General features: G+C 39.4%; 2 protein-coding genes across 5 annotated transcripts in view; one reads left to right on the forward strand and one right to left on the reverse strand.

The window, feature by feature from the left end:
• Positions 1–27,326, reverse strand: part of LOC135258590 (uncharacterized) — a 614,972-nt gene that overhangs the window by 388,481 nt on the left and 199,165 nt on the right. The gene's annotated exons all lie outside the window — the stretch shown is intronic.
• The window catches only part of fgfrl1a (fibroblast growth factor receptor like 1a), a 350,100-nt gene that overhangs the window by 198,405 nt on the left and 124,369 nt on the right, over positions 1–27,326 (forward strand). For 3 of the 4 annotated variants that reach the window (XR_010331013.1, XM_064341982.1, XM_064341984.1), the window contains exon 3: positions 18,685–18,957. Coding sequence is in view for 3 of the 4 variants with exons in the window: in XM_064341982.1 (XP_064198052.1) it covers positions 18,685–18,957 (273 nt within the window). In the remaining variant the exon portion in view is untranslated. Of the gene's footprint in view, positions 1–7,126; positions 7,223–18,684; positions 18,958–27,326 lie in introns of those variants that run through there. The other variant, XM_064341983.1, reaches the window with a different exon arrangement.

A 27,326-nucleotide genomic window follows, 5' to 3' on the forward strand; every position in this document is an offset into this window, starting at 1 on the left:
TGAAAAATTATGGGTGAACCTAAATTATGTGCTGGTGCACCTAAATGGAAAAAGTTAGGTGCACCAGTGCAACCAATGTAAAAAGTTAGTCTGGAGCCCTGTTTAATTTATTTTGTTGTTGTTAAAATCACAGCATTCCAAGACTGTACATTGTTGTCAGATTCTTTGTAAGACTCTACTATGCTGTAAATAGTGGTTGATTTTTTATAATGTGTGTTGAATAAATGACTTATTTATAACAACATTTCACATTACATATATACCATTTATAACAACATTCACATTACATACATATGTGAATGTTATTCATATTTTCAAATCTCCAGTCAGCTTTTAGCACTGACTTAATGTAGGGCCCTATGGAATCTGTGTTATAGCTTTTTAAAATTCTCAATTCCATGATTCCGTCCGTGATTCTGTCATAACAGAAACTATAGGGCCCTACCTTAATGCTGCCATCAGTCTGTCACTGGCCCGCGCCGGGCCCCCATTAAAAAAGACACTTGGCCGCCGGCCCGCGCCGGGACGCCGGCCCCCGTCAAAGGATACTTGCCACCAGGCCTAACAACTTTTCTGGGGGAAACCCTGGATCCTTGATGAAAACATGCGCCAGAGCACTCAGGACCTCAGACTGTTCTGAAGGTTCACCTTCCACCAGGACAACGACCCTAAGCACACAGCCAAGACAACGCAGGATTGGCTACAGGACAAGTCTGTGAATATCCTTGAGTGGCCCAGCCATAGCCTGGACTTGAACCTGATCAAACTTCTCTGGAGAGACCTGAAAATAGCTGTGCAGCAATGCTCCCCATCAAACCTGACAGAGCTTGAGAGGATCTGCAGAGAGGAATGGGAGAAATACCCCAAATACAGGTGTGCCAAGCTTGTAGAATCATACCCAAGAAGACTCAAGGTGTAATTGCTGCCAAAGGTGCCTCGACAAAGTACTGAGTAAAGGGTCTGAATACTTATGTAAATGTGATATTTCAGTTTTTAATTTTAATAAATTTGCTAACATATTTTTGCTTTGTCATTATGGGGTATTATGTGTAGATTGATGAGAATAAAAATGAATTTAATCCATTTTATAATATAAGCTGTAATGTAACAAAAAGTGGAAAAAGTTAAGGGGTCTGAATACTTTCCCAAGGCACTGTTTGAAGAACAATGGAAGAGTTTGTGCCTTCAAGCGATAAATAGAACAATGGAACATTTACCTGGTGGGAGTCTTAAAAGCTAGAAGAGCTACAGTGTTCATCAAATGTATTGCTGTACCTAATTCTTGCTGTAATTTTAATGTCATATTGAAGTAGGTCATAGTCTATGGTTTAAATCTGTGGAAGAAATATTTTTATAGAATTATTGCACTATTTTTTCAAATAAATTTTTTTGTAAACACAATATTTATTTAATATTATAATTCATATAATTACAAATCTGAGATATTATATTTATCTATGCACGGTGGTGCAGTGGGTAGCACTGGATGGAAAATAGGACCCACACTTTATTGCAGCGTATTGTCTGCAGCTAAACAAAGTGAGTAGTCTCTTGCCATGGCAGGTTCTCAGTGGAGCAACGTTCATTTCTGCAACCTGCCATCTGTCTGCCTTGCCCCAGAGCGGTGCTACTTTGGGCTCATGTCAGGGAAAGTTCCTGTCAGTGTAATTTCAACTTTAAGATTGGCAGTCCTTGTACACAAATGGGCAGTCGGGGAGGTTGTATGGCACTATTCTGCTCTCAGTGGCTTCCTGCTTAAAGGTTCTGAGAGCTGGCACAGAACACACTGCGGCTAAGCCCTGCTTAAGAGTTAAGAATCAAAGGCATTCCAGGGTTCTTAACTCCCCTTCGTGGCCTGAAATGTCCCAATACTAATGTTGTGCATGGGGCTGTTTTAACACCAAAGGCTGCTATCTTATTCTGCATTCACAACAGATACAGATTCACAGCAAGAAATCAGCACCCCCCCCCCTCCCCTCATCCTTATCACTGGTATTGGGCAGACAGGTCAGTGGTCAGAGCAAGGGGAGAAAGGAACGTTGGCAAGAATGTTGGCCATCTGGGGAATTCAGGCAAGTTTTTATAGGGTTTTTCTGTCACAGTTGGACATTCTGCTCTTGCACATATTAAATAAGTCAGCCAAAACCCTGTAAACAAAATCCCCAGACCATTTCACCAAGAGACATGCTTGGTTTACCTCTCAGATAGCACAGTAAGCTTGAAATTTATTTTAAGTTTTGACCGAAAATGTGGTCCATATTTGAATATGAAGCTAAATATCATTGATTAGTCACTCAATAATATGTCAGAGCTCATACCTGGACCTACGACTATCGATTTTGGAGAGTGGAGACAAGCTGATTCTTATCACTCTTCAACTTGCAAGTTTGGCTTGAGTCAGAAAAAAAACCGTTAATGTGCAGATTAACAGGCTTGCAGGCGCCCGATCGACAAACAGTGGTCACTGGTAAAGGATGAGACATAGATCCCGGCTGACTGAACCATCCCTAACCCTGAGAGAGACTACTGCCAATTATTCAATGCCCTGCAGGCATCTTATCCACTCTATCTTGGTCATGGAACTTGTCCATATATATAGGGATGGCAATCCCAATGGCATTGAAGTTATGCCTTTCTGAGGCAGCATGCCTCATACCTGTACAGCATTGAGAGTTTGCCACTTTTCAGGGTTCCCTACAGAAATAACCTCAATGACCACACACTCTCAGTGCTTAGAAACATTAATTTCTGTACCTTCTGACCCCATTTCAACGGACAGAATTCATGAATAACTACACACGTCCACACAATAAAGCCCCAAACTTTTTGCATTTTTCTTCTTCTTCTTCCTGCCTGATCATCACAAATGCTCCAACCTACAAAGAATATATCTCCCCATTGGACATTTAGGTACATCTGCCAATAAAAACAATAGATACGCATGCAAAATGGACATACATAGAAGTGCACTTTGCAGTTTCTGTGTCTTCTTCACTGGTAGCTCACCAGGTAGTGGGTCTACTTACGTCTCGTTTGGACGAGTGACAGACTTAGGTTCAAATCCCCCCTCGGACTCAAGCAAACCTCTCACCCATTACACTGTCTTACTGGGTCACTAAAAATAAAATATTTACACTATTCATATGTCGGTTTGATTTAATGAGTTATAGATAGTGCTTTGTTTATGCGAGTAACTTGGCACTTTTGTACGTTGAAAACATATATGTATCTGATGAAAAACATATCATATATATACATATATATATGTACAACCAGCACCATGCAAGAGCCTTATAAGGGGATGGAATCACTGTACTTGGATGCAGTGCCTTTAGGCAGATCTCATGTGAGGGCAGTAAAAGTAAGGTGTACTTAGGTTAAGTTAAAAAATTCATAGAGCTATTACAACTCTCTCACCTTCACTCTCCCCTTCTCTTTTTCTGTTTCGTTCTCTGCCTCTTGCTATTTCTCTTGTCTTTCTCTGTCTCATTCTCAATTTTTCTCTGTCTCACACACAATATTCCAACCAAAACAAACCGCACTACCACCTTCAACTACAGAAATGTACAGGAGAAACGCCTCTGGTATTAACATGATCCTGTCAATCTTTTTTGTGGGCAGAAAGAATGAAAGGCCAAATGTGAGGAAAGAATATTCAGAATATTCCAGGTTTCTGCTCTCACAGCTGTGCCTGATATGTCACACAGGACTCGCAGCTTAGCTTTTGAGACTGGGAAGGCCACAGACTGGGGGAATTTGATCAAAGGTCCTTCCCAAATGGGTCTTCAGAGCGAAATACCTGTAAATGACCTACTCTTACCGGGAGCCTGAGATTTCAGTCTTCAAGGAACGTCTGGCCAGAAATACTTAAAATCTTCTCCCGTGAGGATATGCACAGTGCAGTTCCAGCAAATTCCTGATCATGAATTTTTCACACCAACCATCACAAGGGCTCATTTGTCAACAAGTGATCTACAGGAATTCTGTGCTGTTCTTTGCATGTTCCTAAAGATACAAGTGCATTCTGTGTGTTTATGCTCCTGAGGACATAACAAAAGCCAGTCACCACACAGTCAAAATTCACAGAGGATAATAAACAAAACATAGATGGGAATACAATACAGGGGGTTACAAGACAGAAAATCTGACATGAACAAATATAGTTCCCAGACAACAGTTACAGCTCATATGTTGGGACACACAAGCATGCTGCAAGTTTAGGTTCTTGAGTCACAAGTGCATGGTGGGTGTATATATGCCTAAAGACAACAAAGCAATCTCTAGAATTGTACTCTGCTTGAACCATAAGCACATATCATGATTGTGAGGCATATTGGGTTTTTCATTGGCAGAACATCTTGGTTACATCTTTCCCAGGTGATAAATTACATGTTCTGTTTGTTTGAGATGATTAATACATCTGCTGAAAGTGTAGGAGGAAAACAACAAGCTGAATACAGGGCTCCCGGGGCTTAAACCAAGGGATGTCTCCTTCCTTTTTGTTCGGCATTTCATTGCCTTTATTTTTCAGTGAGCTCCATAATGTTTGGGACTAAGACTTTTTTTTTTTTTGATTTGGCTCTGTACGCCACAATTTTTGATTTGGAATCAAATAATTCACATATAATTAAAGTGCTCTCATCTTACACTAAATAGTATTTTCATACAGTTGAGGCCAAAGGTTTACATACGCCTAGGCTGAAGATATTCAAACTCAGTTTTTCACAACTCCGCACATTTCATGTTACCATACATTTCTTTTGGCTAGTCAATTAGGGCATTTATTTTGTTCACATCAGAGGTAATATTAAAACAATCAATTAGAGGCAGATTTATTTCAGCTTCAATTCACTATATCAGAATTCCTGTGGGTCAAAAGTTTACATACACCAAGTTGACTGTCTCTTTAAACAGTCTGGAAGATTCCAAAAATTGATGTAATGACTTTTTATAAGCTTCTGATTGGCCAGTTGTCATAATTAGGAGTTAATTGGGAGTTAATTAGCACCTGTGGCTGTATTTAAGGGCCTTCCTAAAGGAAGCCACTGCCTTTTTGCCCTTGATACCATGGGAAAATCCAAGCAACTCAGCCAAGACCTTGGAAAAAAAATTGTGGATCTCCACTAGTCTGGTTCCTCCTTAGGAGTAATTTCCAAACAACTGAAGGTACCATGTGCATCTATACAAACAATTGTATGCAAATAAAAATATCTGGGGATCACACAGACACTGCATCGTTCATGAAGGAGGCACAAATTAACTCCCAGGGCTGAATGAACTTTAGTCCGAAAAGTTCAACTGAACCCCAAGACAACAACAAAGGAACTGGTGATTTACATCCACCATTAACAGAATCCTACATCGCCATGGCCTGAAAGGCTGTCGCACAAAGAAGAAGCCCCTACTCCAAGACCGGCATAAAAAGCCAGAATGAAATTTGCAGGTGATCACCAGGACAAAAACCTAGCCTTTTGCAAGAGTGTGGTCAGATGAAACAAAAATTGAACTCTTTGGCCATAATGATCAGCGCTATGTATGGAGGGAAAAGGGTGAGGCTTTTAATCTGAAGAACACCATCCCAACTGTGAAACATGGGGGTGGCAGCATCATGTGTGGGGGTGTTTTGCTGGAAAAGGGACTGGTGCACTTCAGAAAATAAATGGCATCATAAGGAAGGAGGATTATCTAGAAATACTGAAGCAACACCTCAAGACATCAGCTGTAAAGTTAAAACTTGGTTGTAACTGGGTCTTCCAGCAGGACAGTGATCCTAAGCATACCTCCAAAGTTGTAACAAAATGGCTTAAAGACAACAAAGTGAAAGTATTAGAGTGGCCATCTCAAAGCCCTGCCCTGAATCCCATAGAAAATGTGTGGACTGAACTGAAAAAATGTGTCCGAGCAAGGACACCCACAAACCTGACTGAGTTACACCAGTTCTGTCTGGTGTAGGGCTACCCCAAGCATTTGATTCAAGTTAAGCAATTAAAAGGCAATGCCACCAAATAGTAACAAAGTGTATGTAAACTTTTGACCCACTGAAAATCTGATATAGTACATAAAATCATCTGTCTTAGCTATTATTTTTAAATGACCTCTTATGGAAATAAAATGGATACCCTAATTAATTTAACACAGGAAATGTATGGTAACATGAAATGTGTGGAGTTGTGAAAAATTGAGTTTGAATGCCTTCAGCCTAGGTGTATGTAAACCTTTGGCCTCAACTGTACCCTTTGGTTTCACCTTGTACAAACCCAATTCCAAAAAAGTTGGGACGGTAAATGAAATTCAAATAAAGACAGAAAGCAGTAGTTTGTAAATTTACTTTGACTTGTATTCAAACAAAAACAGTATAAAGACAAGGTATCTAATGTGTTATCTAATCAACTTAATTGTTTTTTGAAGATATACGTTAATTATGAAATGTATGCTAGTGTTGTGTCCTTCGCGAACGATTTGTTCAAAAGAACAAATCTTTTGGGTGAACGAACTGAACCTGAAACAATTCGTTCAGTTCAGTTGAGCTCTCAGTCAGTTGCGAGCGAATGTGAACTGGTCGTTCACTGACTGACTATCGTTCGCAGACTATCAGTTCAGTGATTCGTTCACTGAACGTACTAGGGATGTGACGGTACACTGAACTGACGTACGCCTGAATCATTCGCGAACGACACAACACTATCTTGAAGTAGGAAGTAGTACCAAATATTTGATTTAATAATTAGATGTTGCGAAAATATACGTGCTGTACATAATAGGGTAGGACTTTGTTATAGCAGCTTTCAGTTTGCAAATGGTATCTTTATCCAACTAAATTCCCAGCTCACTGGCTTATCTTTCACGAATGACCACTCTCAGTCAGTTCACTAGTTAGCGAGCTGAACTGCGATTCGGTGCAGAGGCGTCACTAGGGGGCCGTGAACTGGTTGTTCACTGACTGACTATCGTTCGCAGACTCAGTGAACGAATCAGTTCAGTGGTTCACTGAACGTACTAGGCATGTGACGGTACACTGAACTGACATACGCCCGAATCGTTTGCGGACAACACAACACTAACGTACGGTTCATATACACGGCTTCGTTCCTCTTGCTGTAGCGAATATAAGGAGGGAGGAGTCTCTGGGGAGGAAAGTGGGTATCATTTCTGAGCTCCGACTTTTCCGACTTCCGGATTGGTGACGTTACATTAAGATAAATGGCGGCATTCGTAGTTCGTGGTAAGAAATAAAAATGGTGTAATTAGGCTTTTCATGCATTTTCATTTGGGTGTGTGATTATGTGATATTCATTAGTATCGTTTATGTTTCCCATTCATTATAGCAATATGTGAAATTTAAAAGTTACGATATCCATCAGCAACTTTTTTCGCTAGCCAGCTGAGCTAGAAAATGTTATTTTGCACAGTGATACCATATTTACATTTCAGTACTACTGCAGCCTAACTAGTTTCGCGGTTTCACTCTATTTACTCATTTAATATACTCCTTAACAATAAAATAAAGCAGTGTTTTCTGTGGGAATCCATGTTCTCCTGAGTAAAACAGCATGAATGCAGTTTTTCATTGTCTGGGCATATTGTTCAGAAGAAGGGAGCTGCCCTGTCGTCCGACAATGTAAACAGGCTTGTCTGTTTAAGCAACTGGCTCGGAGCAAAGAAATGGAAATATAGCCTAACTGCCTAGTTTGAGTCCTAGTTCTGTATTATACTCCCTTTCCACTGTTTCCTGCTCACTTTATTTATTGTTTGTTTTATTTTGTATCATCCTGTTTTGATCCCACATAGTAGAAGGGGATGTTTTTGTGAGCCTTTATTTTCGCCATGTGAGGTTGGACACAATTACGTTGTGTGATTTGCTTTAGAAGTGCGAGGGATCCAGGGAATGGAAATGGAAATGAATTTGAGTAATGGAAATTTAGCTGACCAATGTACCTGTTGTACAATGTGTCTGTTGTTGTGATGCATTGAGGTCCATCGTTTTGTGTTAATGCTTAAAAAAAACTGGATGTTTTACTGAACCTTTATAAGCGGACACAGTACATTGTGTGTGTACTCATATTACTAAGTAATGTTAAATTTAGCAAGTCAATATGCCCATCTGTTGTTGCCTGTTGGGCTTGAGTTTGCCATGTTATGATTTGAGCATATTTTGCTATGCTAAATGCAGTACTTTTGAGGGTTTCTGGACAATATTTGTCATTGTTTTGGGTTGTTAATTGATTTCCAATGATAAATAAACATACATTTGCATAAAGCAAGCATATTTGTCCATTCCCATGTTGATAAGAATATTAAACACTTGAAACATATCCCTCTAAGTTACATTTTGAACAGATAAAAAATGTGCAATTAATTTGCAATTAATTGCGATTAACAATTTTAATCGATTGACAGCCCTAATTAAAATAAAATAATGTGCTAATATATGAACCGCGGTTCATCTGTTTTCATTTTCAGTACTAACCGTCAGCTGTTTTTGGTAAACTGGATTTTTTCACACCCCTAATCTTTATCCAAGAAGGGAGATGCGTTCATCAGCTGATCTCCGTGATTGAAATGTCGGGAGAAATCGTTGTTGCTGGCGATGTAGACTTGAAAAGTAACAATCAAAACATTTAGCTAGCTTACCATAATTTATAGGCTGGCTATCCACTTCGGTAGCGACCATAATTTACCCAACTTGTAGCTTAGTAAGCCTACCATAATGTATGTATAACTTGTCTTGAAATTTATATTTAAAAATGGCCTAACTTTACGATTATTTCGGACTAACGGTATATCTAGCTTGCTATCCTAACGTTACATGCTGCATGATTGTTGCCACACCACTGAGGGCAGCGATGCTGATGCCAGCCAAACTGCTGCATTGCTGCTAGGAGGGGGGTCGTTGTCTGGGCTGCCGACTGTTTTTTTATAAAAAAGGAATCTAATTTAAGGAGCTTTGCTACCTTCTCCTCCTGTTCTTTTCTCTCTTGTCTTTTCTTACTGCCGCTTTTATGTTTGACAGGCATGATGACTGCTCACTCGGCTTGCAGATGTGCTCAGCTTGTCAGTCTAGACTCTAGACGTTCAGATTTTGCGCCTAAACTAGCTATATTGTATCGTCTCATCACATGATCAAATAGAGACTTGACATTAGACAACAACATACATATTACCCAGCAATCATCATTGCATATCTGTATATAACAAAAATACCAATTAAAATAAGAAATTATTCATTTAATTGAATAGATTTTTTTATAGTTTATTTATAGTTTTTATAGTTTATGTAGAATAAGCATATCATTTTGTTATAGATTGTACAGACTATTTTACGAAAAAAAATTAAAACCATGACGGAGATGGTTTTTCCTTTTCAAGGGCATATATAGCAAATGGCACCGTTTTTAATTTAACGCGAGTTCTTCTTTGAACACAGGCATACTTCCGAGGTGGCAATCTGAATCACTCGCAAGGGCCCGTTCTCCACTCAACACATTGTTGGAGGGCCTGCTCTCTCTATGGGCCCCCCCCACCCCACGGGCCCCAGTGCAACCGCACTGCCTGCACTGGCTATATTTACGCCCCTGGCATTCACTCTGGTAGCAGTAAAATCAACAATTTTTCGTTATTTCTTGGAAAGTACTTTATTGTTCAGGACTTCTGGGCATAGCTAAGCCAAATGTTTGCTGATAGACCTAGCTGACATTGTTTTTTGTACTAAGTCAGAAGAGGAGAACGACTGCATTGACTGCATTGATTCTCTGTCTCTATCTACTGAACACAGATAACATTTCATCATCGCTATGTAATGTATTGCTGCGCAAAATATTTCTGTTATATACATTATTTTGAAATTAGAGCAATGAATAATTTTGGATAGATTTGGAGACACTGGGTACACTGCTTATTTTTAAAAAAAAATTTATCTTTAGTAGTTCTACGTATCCACCCTTAGATTTTACGCATTTGTGGTCAAGGAGTTTTAAACTGGCAAGTAGCTTATGAAGACGTCTGAGTTTGCCATCCCCTCCATGCAATGACATGTATGGGCATTTAGGCTACTGTCTGTTAGAGGCAGCACATGGGTTGTTTAAAATAGCCAGCATAGGCTATCCTTGCCCATAAGCCAAATTCAACCCCTAGCCCCTATTAGTTCCCCTGGAGTGCCCTCAGTATTATATCTCGCTGACAACACATCAAGGGCCACTCACAAAGACTGTACAAAGAACTCAGGGATACCCACTTCATTATGAAGCCTACATTGTTGCTGGCTCAGTCATTTCCGTTGTCTATCACAGAAATATTTCAAAATATTTTTTTGTTGTATTAGTATTTTTAATGTATTTTTAAATGGCTCTAAATACGAAAGTATTTGGTTTCCCAGGAAAGTATTTATTTAAAATAATGTATTTTTTAAATACCATTTGGGAAAGTATTTGAGTTTCCATGAAATAATTTAAATAAATCAAATACAAAGTATTTAATTTGTAAATTTATTTGAAAATACTTCAAATATGTATTTAACTACATTTTCACATACAAATACATGTTTGTATTTGACCTAGGTCTGATATCATATACAGTGCTTAAAGACGTGTTCTACCAGGGTCCACCTCTCTAGTTGTAACGTAGCAAAGCATATGCATAGTTTTCAATTGAAACCTCTTTTGCTGTCGGCTGATTCAACATTTAAGATTTGCGAGTCTCTGCTGCCTAATTTAATTAGAAAAATATATATATTTATTCATGTTATAAAATTAAGCATAAAGAATTAATAGCTGAGTGTAGTGTTTCCAAGACATGACGGATTAATCTGAAAATAAATAACAAGGCAGAGAAAAACCGGAAGGCGATTACCTAGCACATTTCCACATGAATGGGATACTGGAAAAAGTGCTATTTTCTTCTTCTAAACAGTCTTTGCCCAGGATTGGTATTTGTAAAAGATTTTAGGAACCAGATAAACAAATTAAAGTCTTCCACAAAAGTGAGTCTCAATAGCTACTATTCTTTCTAGACTTATTTTGACAGGTGGGAATGTTTTGCATTGAATTAGTGGATGTGTTTGTTTTTTGGGGGCTGCTCTATTAAGTGCCCCATCCCCATCCTCAAATTTCTTTTTATCCTTTTCAGTCTGTTTTTGTATTCAAAAACAGTCTGGCTCATTAGAATTTTTTCGGAATTTTTGTTATTTTGTTTAGTGTGTTAAAGTTCTCTTTGAACTGTATCTTGGAGAGAGGGGTGCAATGTTACAATACAGTAGAAAGTGTGTTTGCCAAATGTTAAACTCTGCCTTGAATATATGGAACTGTGTGTGGGAATATATGTAATTGTGTTGGAGTGTAATGCTTTAAATGGTTTTGTAAAACATATGACCAGGTAGCCAATCGGTATTCATTCTGTACTATTTATAAGCCAATCTCAGTTTGCCATGCTGAAAAAAATGACAAATTTTACTTTGTCCAGAGAACTGGTGATTTGTGTAATCTGGGAGAAATTTTGTTTTTACTTCTTGCCTTCTTTTTTGGCATGAGATGTGTTTGGGTGGAGTGCGAGTGCTTTCAGGGTCTGTCTCACGCCAAAAGAGTGACAGTTCGCAACCCTGTACATGACTAACTGTATATAACATTAAGTAGCACTGTTGTCCGACAATGTTTTTGAGGCAAGTGCCTGATGTGTTCCAAGATGGATTTTATAAATTCTGCTTCCTCCCATCTGTCTCTAAAATCATATGATATTATGTTCATACACAGCTGTAATATGCATTTAGCCACATTCGCAGAACTTAACACACAGACACACACATGGGTTTGTTTGTGCCATGAGTCTCACAGCCAAGAAGAAGCAGAAGCAGCTGTTATCATGAGTCAAGATTAAAAAGAGCAAATGTGTAGGAATAACATTTCTAGCTAATTAGCATTGATTAACTATTAAAGCAATCCAGCAAACTAGCTAGGTTCCCTATTGTAGTGGGATAGCATAAGTTAGCTAGACCAACACACAGGAACGGAGTTGCGCACCCCTGCTTTAGGTAATATAGGTATTATATAAATCCTGCACAGTGTTTCTGACCATCCTGAATGGCATACCTAAACATGATGTATGCACATTCTCATCAGTCAGTCTGAATGCAGTGTGCCTCCATGTCATGGTGTAAATGCAGCATCTCAGTGATACAATCCTCATAGTTATAGACTAGCAGGTCAGCCAAACAGGGATCTGGTGGTGACATAAAGCAATTACACCTTTTCAAGCGCATTATTACACCTGATGCGATTAAAGTGAGCATGGAAGTTAAATGGAAGCCAGTAACACTACTATTCTAATTGCTATAGATACACCTCTCTTGTTGGGTCCATCTAAAATCAGCAAGTTTCCAAGGAATAAACACACATATGTTTTGATTTGATTTCAACATAAAGTTTGTAAAGTTCTTGTTTTTACGTTTTATTTTTGTCTACCAACCAGACTAGGATGGAATTTTGTCATGCCTTGTTTACTTTTACCTCTCAAATACCTTTATTTTTTACATTGGCCCAGTGCAAAATTCTTTATTACATGAACTTGGCAATTGTAGTTTTGAATGGAATAATAAAATAGTTAACAATACTGCAAGGAGCATTGGTGGCTCAGTGGTAGAGCTCTCGCCTGCCACGCTGGAGGCCCGGGTTCGTGCTCCAACCCAGCCACTGAGGATGTGCAAGCCAGTGCATTCGCAGTGCTGGTCCCAAGCCCGGATAAATGGGAGGGTGGTGTCAGGAAGGGCATCTGCCGTAAAACCTATGCCAAATCAAATATGCAGTTCGGAAGATCTGCTGTGGAGACCCCTAACGGGAACAGCCGAAAGAGAGAGAGTTAACAAAGCTACAAATATTTTACTGGACCAATTAGCTTAAGGGACATTTCCAGTTTGGCGGTCAATATATCATTATATTATCATTAAAATATCCAATGTTATTATCTATGAAATAACAATAAGGGGGACAATTACGGTTTCATGTATTTTGACCATGGTAACTGTTGTACTGTAATAAACTATGGTGCAGGCCGACTGATAAAATTGGGTAATAAGTAACTTTGTAAACCATGTCAGAAAATCATAGTTTACAGTACCATGGTGAGTGAAGCCATGGTAAACTATGGAAAACACAATAAAGAAAATGGTCCAACTACAATGGCTCAATACAGTATATTTAATTATCTATATGTACAAGACAGAGAAGACAGACAAGCAACACTACCAGACTGACACACTAACAGACACACTGTAACAGAGAGACAAAACTATCAGACACACTAACAGACACACTGTGACAGACAACACTAACAGGCACACTGTGATAAACAGAGAAAACAACTATATTACAGAAATACTACAGACAAGATAGAACTGTCCGATCTGAACAGCCATTCAATGGTCCTGGTAGTCTGGGTAGAATAAGAGCAGAAGAGAACATGAGCCTAATTGAAAAAAACAGAGACAGTAGTATATGTGAAATACTTAAAGGGGAATTACACTTTAAAACACATACGGGCTTATTTTATTTCAAATTTTCTTCTAATGAATGTGTCGACCTTCATTTTTTGATTAGTTATTTCGTTTTGTTAATATTTTACGATGTTTTGTTGCTTACCTTTACAAATTCAGGAAGTAGACCTAGGCAGCATATCATTGCGCGGCTTCAACGCTATGCTTTTCTTCGAAGATGAAAAAACCGGAAACCGTACTACTATGTGGACTTGCGCTAACAAAAAATAGGTCCTTGCTTCTAAAATTAGACATTTAAAACAAAATAACTAATCGAAAAATGAAGGTCAACACATTAGAAGGACAGTATAAACAAAATAAGCCCATATGTGTTTGAAAGTGCAATTCCCCTTTAACAACATAATAAAGAAATAAGATGTTGATGAGATTGGTAACTACATAATATAATTATACCAACCTAGTCTGAGTATTTCTCAGAAGAATGTATTTTCTTCAGGATTGCTCTGTCTTTGGCCAGCTTCTCCATGAACTCCTGGCAGGGGAGGTTGAAGTTTGCCTTCACAATAAGCATGGCCTTGATGGTAGGAACAATGAACCTATTTTTTGCTGCTGTCCATATATCATTCATTTGGGAGAGCACTCTCTCGACTGGTGCATTACTTCCAGTTAAGCACATGACAACAGACGCTAATCTAGCCAGGTTAGTGTGTGGGACGTCTACGTAGCTAACGTTAGCTAGCATAACCTATTTAAAACCTTATACAGCAGATCATCTATCTATATAATAAATAGTGACATTATATCACTAGCTAGTATCTCAAACAATTGTAACTTACCTGGCTTGAAAATACGTTTGTGGTGATGTTGTGGACACTTGCTAGCTTCTGGCCGAGTTTTCCACAGCAGTTTTCTCTAAAACTAGCGCAAGCAAGTAGAAGAAGAAGAGTGATATGAAGTTGTTATAGCCCTCTCCGTTGACCAAAACAAGCACAACACGATTGAGACGTCAACCGGTAGGCTCTGCTGCCTGGTCTTTCTTGCCACGTAAAATATTATTTCATTTTGCTGTCTGTTTTTAACGCACAGTTAAAAACGGGGACATTTCTGGGGACATCTCCAGCCGGGGACAGGTCACCAAAAACGGGGGGGGGGGGGGGGGGGGTTGCTTAGAATTTGTAATCCAAAGAACCTAAATTAAGCTAAATAATGCATTATAATAAGTTACATACAATTTTGTAGCTGGAGGAGTAGTACATTTTTTGCAGTGCAGATGAAACATCGACAAGGTTTTTTAAAAATTTTATTTTGGCATTGAAAAGCAAGTGGTGATAGTGCCATTTTCTAACAAGGAAAAGACTGTTGTCTCGTTGATGAACCAATTTTAGTCAATAAGTCTCATGAAATAATCTGTGCTCTTAAACTGTTTGATAGTAGTTATTGCTATATATATATATATATATATATATATATATATATATATAGCAATAATTATTAATTAATTATTTTTTCTTTTTACAAAGCTTGACAGTTTATTTGCTAGCTAGTCACAATATAGGAGCATTGAACTATTTGGTAATAAGCTCCTAGGATAGAATCGGCTATTACCTTTTTAGCTAACATTGTGACATTGAAACCACACCAAATAGGTCATTATTACATGTTTTAGAATGCTGATCAGCCATGTTGTTATTTAATTTTCAAAAGTAGTGTTGTAGAAAAAAAAAACCTTGATTGAGTAAATACTATACTACATGGTCAAAAATATGTGGACCCCTGAACATCACACACGTGTGCTTGTTGAACATATCATTCCAAAACCATGGGCATTAATTTGGAGTTGGTACCCCTTTTGCTGCTATAACAGCCTCCGCTCTTCTGGAACATGGCTGTAGAGATTCTCTTTCAAGAGCCACAAGAGCATTAGTGAGGTCGGGCACTGATGTTGGGTGATAAGGCCTGGCTTGCAGTCGGCGTTCCAATTCAGATATTTGATGGGGTTGCGGTCAGGGCTGTGTAGATCAATCAAGTTCTTCAACACCAAACTCGCCAAACCATTTCTTTATGTACCTCGCTTAGTGCACGGGAGCATTGTCTAGCTGAAACCAGAAAGGGCGTTCCCCAAACTGTTGCCACAAAGTTGGAAGCTCACAATTCTATGGAAGGGGCCTAGCCCAAACCGTGAATAACAGCCACAGACCATGACTTTACAGTTGGCACTATGAATTTGGGCAGGCAGCATTCTCCTGGCATTCGCCAAACCCAGATGTGTCCGTCTGACTGGCAGGTAGTCAAGCATGATTCATCACTGGCATCCTATGACAGTGCCACGTTGGAAGTCACTGAGCTCTTCTGTATGGCCTATTTTACTGCCAATATTTCTCTATAGCTGTATGCTTGATTTTGTGCACCTGTTAGCAATGGGTGTGGCTGAAGTAGACAAAACCTTTAATTAGAAGGGGTGTCCACATACTTTTGGCCTTGTAGGGTATGTCTCTAAACTTAGGTCCTGTTTTTTTTCCCAAAAGAAAAAAAGTACATTTTATTTATTATTTCTTATTTGGTTCTCATTCTGCCAAAATCATACCGTGGGGTTTACAAGCACATTAGTCAGAACAGCTTGGTATGGCAAGCCCCAGATGGTCAGCATGGTTGAAACTGAAGATGGATAAATAGGCTGGCCTGCTCCCCACTTGAATAGAGATGTGTGTCAGAAGCCCCAACCTGCATAACCTTGTCCTGTGCACGCTGGCAGGGGTGCTCTGCTTTGAAGTGGACAGATTCCCCACATTCCCATTGCGGGAAGTGGATTTTGGGGCCACAAAATTTTTGTTTTGACTGTACAGCGGAAACTCCACCAATGGAAAGAGGACCAAAGCCTGGTGTTAGTTATATCAGATTTGTTTCCCCTCAGCTATTCTGCCCAGTAGAATATTTTTTGAAATGGTTTTTTCTAAGATTAAAGTGTTCAACCACAGCAAAATACAAATTTATAATGGTGCTGCTTGATGCTTTACTATTCTATTTAACTTTCTGTTTGGATATAGCTTGAGAGTCACTCCAACCAGCAAACACACATCTGTCTGATTCACTGAGTAATGCGTGCACTTATGTGATTTAATCATATAATGATGTTGAGTTTCTAAACCATGTGGCTTGTGGCATGCATGTCGCTGTACATACTGAGGTGATTTGCCAACAGTTTAGCTCCAGTGGCTGAATAGTTAAGTCATAACACTAGCTGTGGTTTGTTCTCCTGTGGGTGTCTCCTTAAAAAGTTGGTGGGGCTTGTCAAATGGGTAATGGGACACCCAAACATAAGTGATTGGTTGTGAATTTAGCTGAGTAGTTAGATCACTAAAATGTGAAAGCAATTGAAAGGTGGAGCAATGGACAGCATTGATCTGGATCACTACAGGAATGTGGTGTGTGTGGACTGAATATAAATGTTATGCATCCTGTAGGGGACATGCCGCTACTTCTCATAGTGGGGCACCAAACTGTGGAAGATATACATCAATATCCTCACAGGTGGTGCCAGCATATAATAATCAGTCTCATACATTAAGTATACAAACTATAAATTGGCAATTCAAATTAATAATTAAATTAATTATTATTAAAATTACACATTATAGTCAAACTTAACCAAATCATAATATAATACATTCAGCTAATACTAAATTAATATACATGATTTAGTTAAGAGGTGAAGGCATTGATTAAGTTCTTTGGATTAGCAGCGGCTGACTCAATTCAACACAAGAGTAATATAAATACAGACAACCGTGTAAATATAATGAAGTTTATTAAACACAAAGTACCGAAAAAGGGCAAAGCACAATTCTCTACCAAGATGTAATAAACTATGTGAGTGTACGTGCGTGTAGGTGTTGTGTGTGCGCGTGTGTGTATGTAAGTGATGAGTGTTGGATGTTCTCCTACGTGGGGGTTCTGTACCGCGGACATGTGTTAATAGAAACCAAAGGAACAAGATGGAGTATGAATGGTGGGGTTTTTGAATCTAGACAAAGCTAGTGAAAAAACAATGGCGCTTGAAGCGTACCAAACACATGAAGGATACTGGCTATATGGCTATGGGTGCATGTTTTACGAGATCAACATGCGGGGTTAAGACCAGTTAGTAATTAAAATAAATCACATGCAAGATATGTTCTGTGCATGCCATGTATTAAAACTAATGCAGCGCGGTGGATGGCTTAGAGCCAACCGAACATACAGAACGTTTACATTTATCATTAAAACACAATAACCGTTAGCATCGTACATCCAATCATGAATGTGGCTACATTCGGTCAGTCGCTAATTATGCTAAGCCCAGAGTTACATCCTTACTTGGGTGTCCTTTGCTTTAAGTTGGTTGTTAAAATGCGTTGTTCGCCCTTTTCTGCATCCAAAACACGCAGCTGGATCCTCTGCTAGCAGGTCGCTTGCTTCGTGGGACTCACTCTGCAGTATGCGCCGGTTGTGCGTGGCTTTCCTGGTTCTTCGACCACTGATAATCATAGGAGCGCTTCGGAGTGCCTTGTTCCTTCCACAGCCAGTAGTCAAAGTTATATGCACCTAGCTCCGTTGCAGGCCTTGCAAACTCTTCCTGGCATGTGGACTGACGAGAGAAGGGTGGCGAGTCCAGGGAGAGGAAAATGGAACAGAGTGAGCGAAACAACGGCAACCTCCGTTTTATTGAAGGTTGCGCGTTTCAAATTTACAGTAAGCCATTACTGTAACAGGAAAGCTGTGGTAGGGGGCTTGGTTAAATGAGTCACTGAGGTGGACATATGGGCTTTGAAGTTTATGTCTTTTTTAGGCCATGATACCTACAATCCACATGGATCATTTGTGTGTGTGTGTGTGTGTGTGTGCGTGTTACAGACTGTGTACATGCCTGCCAACACTATGAACTTATGTGCTCTTGTGCATGTTTATGGATTTATTCCTCCAGGGCAGGGTTCGCATACATTTGATCCATTTATTAGTGAATGCTTACTCAAGCATTACCGGTTGTGTACCTTGCTACAACTGCAGTCGCTGAACCGGGATTTAAACCTATCTTGGTATGGGCAAGGTGAGGTCCCACTTACCTTCCGAGATCAGATGAGATCAGGCAGGTTGAGTGTGGTCAGGCCATAAATCGCAGATGGGTGCATAGGGAATGGTGAGCTAAACAACATATGCTTTATCTCTCCTAGGTCCCCCACGGGTGGCGGAGAAAATCGCACATCGGCAGACAGTGCGAATCGGACGCACCATGAAGCTGCCATGTCCTGTAGAGGGCGACCCGCCTCCCCTCATCATGTGGACAAAAGATGGACGCAACATACACAGCGGCTGGATGCGATTCCGCGTCCTTCCCCAGGGTCTGAAGATCAAGGAGGTGGAGGCAGAGGATGCTGGAACCTTTGTCTGCAAGGCCACCAATGGTTTTGGCAGTGTCAACATAAACTATACCCTCATTGTCATTGGTGAGAACCGGAATTTGCACTTTATTAGAGGCCTATGAATTACCAGTTAAGTAATACTTAAGACAAGCACGAATCCCCAATAGCTGCACCGCACACGTGCATGCATCCGTGTGTGCATGCATCCACGCACACACTCTCACACAAACACGTGACCTCTTCTTTGGCTCATGACCAGCATTTCCACAAAATCTTGTGCAAATCTGTGAATCCATTCAGGATTTATGCGCCTTTTTGTGGTAGGCCACACCCATCGCCACGCCCCCTCTAAGTCAATCGGCCTTGAAAGTTACTCAGCTCTACCTTCGGTCATGACCAACGTCCATGCCAAATTTCAGCCTCCTGGGGCGAAAACTGTGGCTGCTACGGGGTGGGACACTTTTTGTGTACCAACCGCCCACCCGACCATCCGACCAACTAATTGATCGACCGACAGACAGCTATAGAGCTGCAGTCGCAGCAAAAAAAATATTAACACCTACAAATTGGTTGTTATTAATTTGTTGATATTCAGGGCCTGTTTTAACACAGATGCTGACTGGCCGAAATACAGTAACTTGTGATCGTCAACAAATGCTTTAACACATTACCTCATCAGTTGTCTTGGCATCCATTAACTGTCTGAAGTGAGACTTTTCAAGAATGAGCAATGTAAATCTTAGAATGGGCATTGCAATACAGTCAGTAATGTATTAATCAGTGGCTATCTAAAGAGATATTACTACATCACACTTTAACCCCTCATGCACATGCCAAATCTGGCCAATCCTTGTCCATTTAGGGCAGGGGTGGCCAACCCAGGTCCTGGAGAGCCACAGGGTCTGCTGGTTTTAGTTTTTACTCTGCACTTAATTGATAAATTATAGCAGTTGATTACACAGTTAACTCACCTCACCTGGTTTCTTCAGTCTAAGTGGTTGCTGTATTTAAGGTGAAAACAAAAACCAGCAGACCCTGCGGCTCCCCAGGACCAGGGTTGGCCACCCCTGATTTAGGGGGTACCCTATTTAAAGCTTTGTAACTCCAGATGTGAGCGTCACAGAGATTTGAACAATGGCTTAAATAAAGCAAGACATTTGTACAATACTAACTAGATTTATATTTATTCCTAAATTGTAATATAAACTAAAGTCCCAGAAATGCAATTGTCTAGGCAAAAAAGCAAAAATGAATTAGCTCTTTTTTAGTTTGCGATGAAATACTAAGAGATCCCATTTATAAAACAGGTTAAACTATACATGTTTTGGATAAAAGAACTCCTCGATCACGAGCACGTAAAATCTAAGGGAGGATATGTAGAACTACTCTATGAAGCAAAAAGTAACCAGTGTACCCAGTGTCTCCAAATTTATCTAAAATGTCTAAATTATGCATTACTGTAAATCACAACATAATCATGTATTTCACTACAAATCAACTGTTTTCGCTGAAGAAACTCACTGTTGCATCATGATCAAGTAGGACTTACTGACTTTCCATTAGTACAGTGGTCTAAAATATCTTGGGGTCCTGAAACATATCCAAAATCTCTCCAAAATGATTAAAATGCTTATTGTCCTTTACAAAGCATGTACATGCGCACCTTATGAAGGTTTAAGATGAAACATTGATTAATAATGCAAACACATTGTCACACAATGTGGTAAAGTACCTAAATGTGTAGTCATTAACTGTAATATGTTTTTCTGTACTCTACAGTATGTAATGTTTTCTTGTATGAGGATGGGGTGACAGTAAAACAATATTCAACCATCCACCACTTTTTGGCGATGTTCCAGCTTTCACATCATATCCAGTGCAACACAAACAACTACTGAGCTACCAGCGAACGCTTCGTTACAGTGTGAAATATCCTCATTATAAAATACCACTGACCTGTCTAAAGACACTCAGTTTCAAAAATAACGTATATAACCAACATATTTTGAGCAGTAATACTTACATAGCGATGATGAAATTATATCTGTGTTCAATAGATAAAGACAGAGACAGAGAATCAATGCTGTCGTTCTCGTATTGTGATTTAATCCATAAAACTATGTCAGCTAGGTCTATCAGAAAACATATGGCTTAGCTATTCTCAGAAGTCCTCAATAATAATAATATTACACAAAATAAGATGAAACTGATCAATAACATTTTGCCAGGTGCAGTGTTTTTTACTGCTACCACAGAGTGAATGCATAAGGTGGCAAAGATGATTCACAACTTTCAGTTGCGCAGGTTTATAAGGCACTATTTCAAAAGTAAAATTAGACATTTTATACATTGTTAGAAAGCTTATACTGTCACCTGTTGAATCCATTAATTGTCATTCAAGCCAGATTATATTGCAAAGGGTGACAACGCCGTAAACAGCATGTGTGGTATTACATGCAACTATTTTGGAAGGTACCCAGGCGTCACAAGTGAGCGTATATTCACAAACGGAATGTCCAAGACAATATAAGACCACTCAGTCTCAAAAGGGACATCGCTATGCATAAAGTCAATGGTAAGGTTGTATATGTATTCCATATTTAGTCCCAGATATTGACTGTAAAATGACATGGTATCATTTTATAATAATTTGTCTTTTTAATTTCATTATTCAGTGAGCAGTGTTTTCACTGCTGTATTGGAATATCTTAGGGCTATTGTTGGGTTTATCTTGTTGCTATGACGGAGTACGGTTTTTAGTGCTGAAAGAATATTTATATGAATGCCCAGATAGACACTATTGTCCAATTTGTAATGGGTGAGGGTGTAGTTGCAGATGAGACTGCAGGGAGGTGGTGCTGGTAAATAAACGACTGGTGCGACAATGGTGGCTCTGCGAAACTCCGTATTCGGCATAGTTATCGTATATTGTCTAATAATGAAAATAGAACACAGAGGCTGCGTCCCAAATGGCTAACTTGTTCAGTCATTGACTAGTCCCTATATAGTGGAAAGTATGTAGCACACTACATAGGTAGTGAGCGGCAGAACAAACACTTGGTTTGGGACTCATAACCCTGCACCGCTTCTATCTTTTGAATATCCGTCGCAAGTTGCGTTCTAATAAAATATTTTTCAAATATAATCTGTACGTGCATATATGAAATTCTCGGTTGAATATTCATTCATCTTGGCATCGACCAAATGTATAGCAATATACCGTTCAAAAAATCCTTTATCATGGACCGAAGATTATGTTTTGCTTGAGTTGCACTGCTACCGAGATTAGCTAGCTTTTCAGCTAGCAAGCAGCTTCTCCGGAGAAAAACCGTTAATGTTACACTTGGCACACTAACGAAAATTGGTGATTTTTTTGTATCGAATATGCAAATATAATTCATGATTTGCCATAACTATGGACGACTTGCATTTATACAAGTAGCTACCTTAAAAGCCCTACTGCAGTGTATTGTAGGATTTTGTACAGAGCTTGTACCCTACATTTTTCAGTGCATTGTGGGGCAGATTTTAATATAAAGTGTGCTACAATTTTGTTTCTCATATGGGACACACTATAAAATGGCTGATACCAAAAGTAGTGCCATATATAGGGAATACGGAGGGCAAGGGTTTCTGTTTTCAACTCATAGTTTGTTGCAGGAGCAATTAATTTCTGAGTAGAGCAATCTAGGCATGCTGGCGTGCCGACCACTAGGGGGATTGCCTGTTCTTTGAAAAACTGCCTTATATTTTATGGTTAGTATTTAATAGGTACAGTATATCTATGTAGGGCTTAGTATTGATGTTAATATTTTGTTAATGTTTGTTGAAAAGTGCACAAGCACTTAAAAACAAACCAAGTATGTGACCGCTGACTTATAATTGTGAGGTACTTTTAGCCAAATACTTTCTACAGGTTTTAGTTTATCTTACACCATTTCCAGGTGCCCTATATACTGGAGAACAAAGAAGCAACATATAAGGCACCCTCATCCAAAACTCCAGCTGAGACGTCAGGGCATTCTGGGAAAGGGGAAGAGCACCACACTGATTGTGTCATAGCCTTAGAGCAATGTGACATGTGCACCAGTACAATGTCTTTATCAGCATCCAGGACGAGGGGTTATCTGCAGGAGAGGTAGTTTGTTCCAACATAGTTACGTAGTGTTGATGGATCGGTGCTGTTCTTTCCTGCATGTTTATTATCATAAGAATGGATGTTCTGATGCTTAATATTCCAAAATTATGATGACTATGTTATTAGGGACACACTTATTACCCTCGCTGATAACATAACATAACGTCGTAAGACGAGAACAGGCCATTCAGCCCAAAACTGCTTGTCTATTCCTACCACTAAACTGTACTTAATGCTTAGTTTACCTAAAAGCTAGGTAGTATCTAACACTTTATCAAGCCGGGCCTTGAATACCCCCAATGTTTCTGCCTCCACTACATGTCCAGGCAAGCTATTCCACACATTGACCACTCTCTGTGTGAAAAAATATTTCCTAATATCTGTGTGAAATTTACCCTTTGCCAATTTATGCCCCCTTGTTCTGCTAACCGAACTCAACTTGAATAATTTCCTGTATTTCATTTTGTTAATCCCTTTAATATATTTAAAAGCCTCAATCAAATCTCCCCTAAGTCTCCTTTTACTAAGCTTGAAAAGTCCAAGCATCTCAAGCCTTCTCATAACACTTATCTTTTTTACCCGGAATCAATCTGGTTGCCCGTCTTTGGACCTTTTCCAGCGCCTCTATATCTTTCTTTTAGTACGTCCCCAGAACTGCACATAATACTCTCATAATACTCAATACTCCTGGCTATGTATCCCAGCACCCTGTCCTGTCCAATGTGCTTTTTTTTTTTACTGCTACAGCACATTGACCACACCCTGATAGGCTTTCATCAACTATTACTCCCAAGTCTTTTTCTACATGTGCACATTCTATTTTGTACCACCCATAAAGTAATCCTGCCCTATGTTTTTATTCCCCACATGTAGAACTTTACATTTAGTTATATTGAATTTCATTTTCCAGGTTTCTGCCCACTTTTGGATTCTGTTTAAATCTTCTTGGGTTATTTTAGTACATTCCAAACTGTTGGCTAAACCTCCCCGTTTTGTAATCATCTCATCCCTGCACTTCTTGGTAAATTGTATTTGTCCTAATACTCTAGCTTAATCTTCTGCCTAGTTTGGCTTTGCAGATGTTAGACCAGGATAGTGTTCATTGTTCTCAGCTAGAAATAGCTGTACAAAATAAGTAATTGTACCTTACTGAACCCGTGTTCAGCAGTTGTCTACGATCATGAAAATGCACTTCTTGTACGTCGCTTTGGATAAAAGCGTCTGCCAAATGAATGTAATGTAATCTGCAAATTTAACTAGTGTACTTTCAATGTCCGTGTCAAGGTCATTTATGTAAATGAGGAAGAGCAGTGGACCCAGCACCGATCCCTGTGGAACTCCACTTCCCACAATACCCTGCTCAGATAATATCCCTCATACTACTACCCTTTTACCCTGTTTACACTTGGTTTTAAAATGCGTGTCGGTGATCCGGACACAAGTGGACAGCCGAGACACATCGCCGTTCACACCTGTGTCTATCATGCGTCTCCAAGGTGTTCAGCTGACCACTTGTGTTCAGATTTCGTTACTGCCTACGTCATTTCCGCTAGAAGGTCGCCAGACGAGCGCCAGATTTATTTCGCACAGGCTAGCTAAGAAAACAAAAATGTTTCAAGAACTAATATACATGTACGGGCTATTCCAACTGTTGAGATTGGCAGGACTAAGTCATTTGCAACTTGCAAAACAACTACCACGTCCTGCATTGATGACGTATTTTCCTGTTACGTCCTTGTCGGGGACGCATCAGGACGCATTAGCGTTTACACTACTGTATTGCCCAAGACACATTTTAAAACCAAGTGTAAAAAGAGTCTTGGTGTTCTATCCCATAACCAGTTCCGAACCCACTCTGAAATGCCTCCTGTAATTCCTAATGTCCTCATTTTGATAATGAGTTTGTCATGTGGTACCTTATCAAATGCTTTTTGGAAATCTAAGTATATAATATCATAAGCCCTGCTACCATCCAAACACTTCGTAGCTTCCTCAAAGAATGTCAAAAGGTTTGTCAGGTATGGTTTCCCTTGCAAAAACCATGTTGGCTATCCCTTAAGTTGTAATTATTTTCAAGAAATAATTCTAGTTTTTCATGTGATGCAAGTTAAACTGACAGGCCTGTAGTTTTCTGGATCAGTACGGTCCCCTTTCTTATATATTGGTATTACAATACCCTGTTTCCAGTCATTCGGTATTTCTCCAGTTACTAAAGACTGTCTAAAAATACTTGCCAGTGGTTTAAAAATGATCTCACTTAACTCCTTTATTACCCTTGGGTATATGCCATCAGGGCCTGCTGCTTTATTTGTCTTTAGTTTATCTAATTTACCTAATACTTCTATATCCCCTATGTTAGGATATTTTGCCCTTATTCGTGGAGTCAAATGCAGGACGATGAAGAACACGCTGAAAAAAGTTTCCTCAGAGGATTTGATGTTTAATTCAATGCGCAAGGGAGAGACAGACCCAGCACATTCGGGCGCTGCGCTGAGAGAATCTCTGCCGATCACGCTGTGTGGTGTCTAGATATACAGTTTGCAGTCATACATATCAAAAGGTTGAGTTAAGTGGCGGGCCGGAGACAAATGGTCTTGTCCCTTCCTGGGAACCCTCGCAGCCATTTAGCATAGGAATGTGACATCCTTGCCGCAGACACTAGAGGTGTTATACAGAGACACGCTACAGAGGTGCTAGACATAGAGGCAAGCAAACTACAGACACAGTATGGTATGAAAAGGAAACACAATACACTACATATAATATACATATATATATACACTAAATAAAACTGGGAACCTATCACCTATCTCAATATATGCCAAGACATTATGAGCATTGAATATGCCTTCCAGTCTATTAGTAACCTCTTCTCTGGTAAAACTCTCAACAAAGTAGCCATTTAGGGCATCAGTAATATCCGTATTCTTATAAAGCAATGCTCCGTCAGTATTTTTTAATGCCCTTAACTTCCTCTTTAACTTTCCTTTTCCTAGTACAGTATTGAAAGAAATGCTAAGGATTACTTTTAGCATCTTTTGCAATTTGCCTTTCATAGAGCCTTTTGGCTACCCTTAGTTCTTTTTTAACCTTAGCACGCATACTACAATATTCAGCCTTATTACTCTCAGTACTGTCATTTCTTAAAAATCTTAAACAGTTTATTCTTTTTCCTCAAACTCTTCCATATAGATTTATTCATCCACTGTGGAGACTGCTTTTTCAACTTACTTTTCCACACCTTTGGAATGAATTTACACTGTGCATCAAGTATAACCCTTTTGAACCTGACCAACTTTTCGTTCACAGTCCTGCAATTTGAAGTTGCACCCAGTCTACCTTACATAATTCTGATCACATCTTTTTAAAGTAGGCACACCTAAAATTTAAAATCCTGGAGTTAGATGGGGCCCTCTTAGTTTGGCAAAATACATCAAACCTAATTGTGGAATGATCACTTGTCCCAAGCGGTTCCATTACCTCTATACTACAAATTCTGTCAGAGTCATTACATAACACCAGATCTAGAATTGATTTCCCCCTTGTAGGCTGTCTGACATACTGTGCCATAAAAAGGTCATTTTTAACATCTAAAAATGCCTCCTCCCTTTTTCCTTGTTCTGTCACCAATTCCCAATTAATACTGGGGTAATTGAAGTTGCCCATGATAATAGTCTCACCTCTGCAAGCTTGTTTTATATTTTAAAAGAGCATTGTATTCACACTACTGTCTGAAGCTGGCGGTTGGTAACACACTCCTATGTTAAGCCCCTTCTCATGTTCCCCTATGAGCTTAATCCAAATATCCTCACTAGGCATGAGCTGGTCAATTTCTGGAATTTCTTGCACATTAAGTTTATCTTTTACATACAGAGCCACACCCCCACCTATCTTACTGGATCTATCCTTCCTAATAAGTTTATACCCTTCTATATTATATTCATCCCCATCCTCTTAACCCAGCCATGTCTCTGTACTACTATCCCTACTGTGTCATAGCCTTTACTATTAATATCAGCCTCAATTTCCAAAAAATTGTTTTTTATACTTATAGCATTTAAACAAAACATTTCAGACTATTGCTTCTACACATCCTCTCCTGTTCCCTCACTCCTCGCCGTCCCAAGCCACCCTTACTAAAATTTTGCTTTAAAAAGACTTTATTAATGTTTTCACTGTTATAGGTAGCTTTGACAGCTTCCATCTGGGCAGTCTGCGCCTCCCTACCCATTTCACTCTCTATCCTCCCTGCCCCCCAAGTCGCTAGTTTAAATAATCCTGTGCTACCCTGAGCATACGCCGGCCCAGTGCAAAG

This window comes from Anguilla rostrata, chromosome 7 (assembly GCF_018555375.3).
Source record: "Anguilla rostrata isolate EN2019 chromosome 7, ASM1855537v3, whole genome shotgun sequence".
Lineage (NCBI taxonomy): Eukaryota > Metazoa > Chordata > Actinopteri > Anguilliformes > Anguillidae > Anguilla > Anguilla rostrata.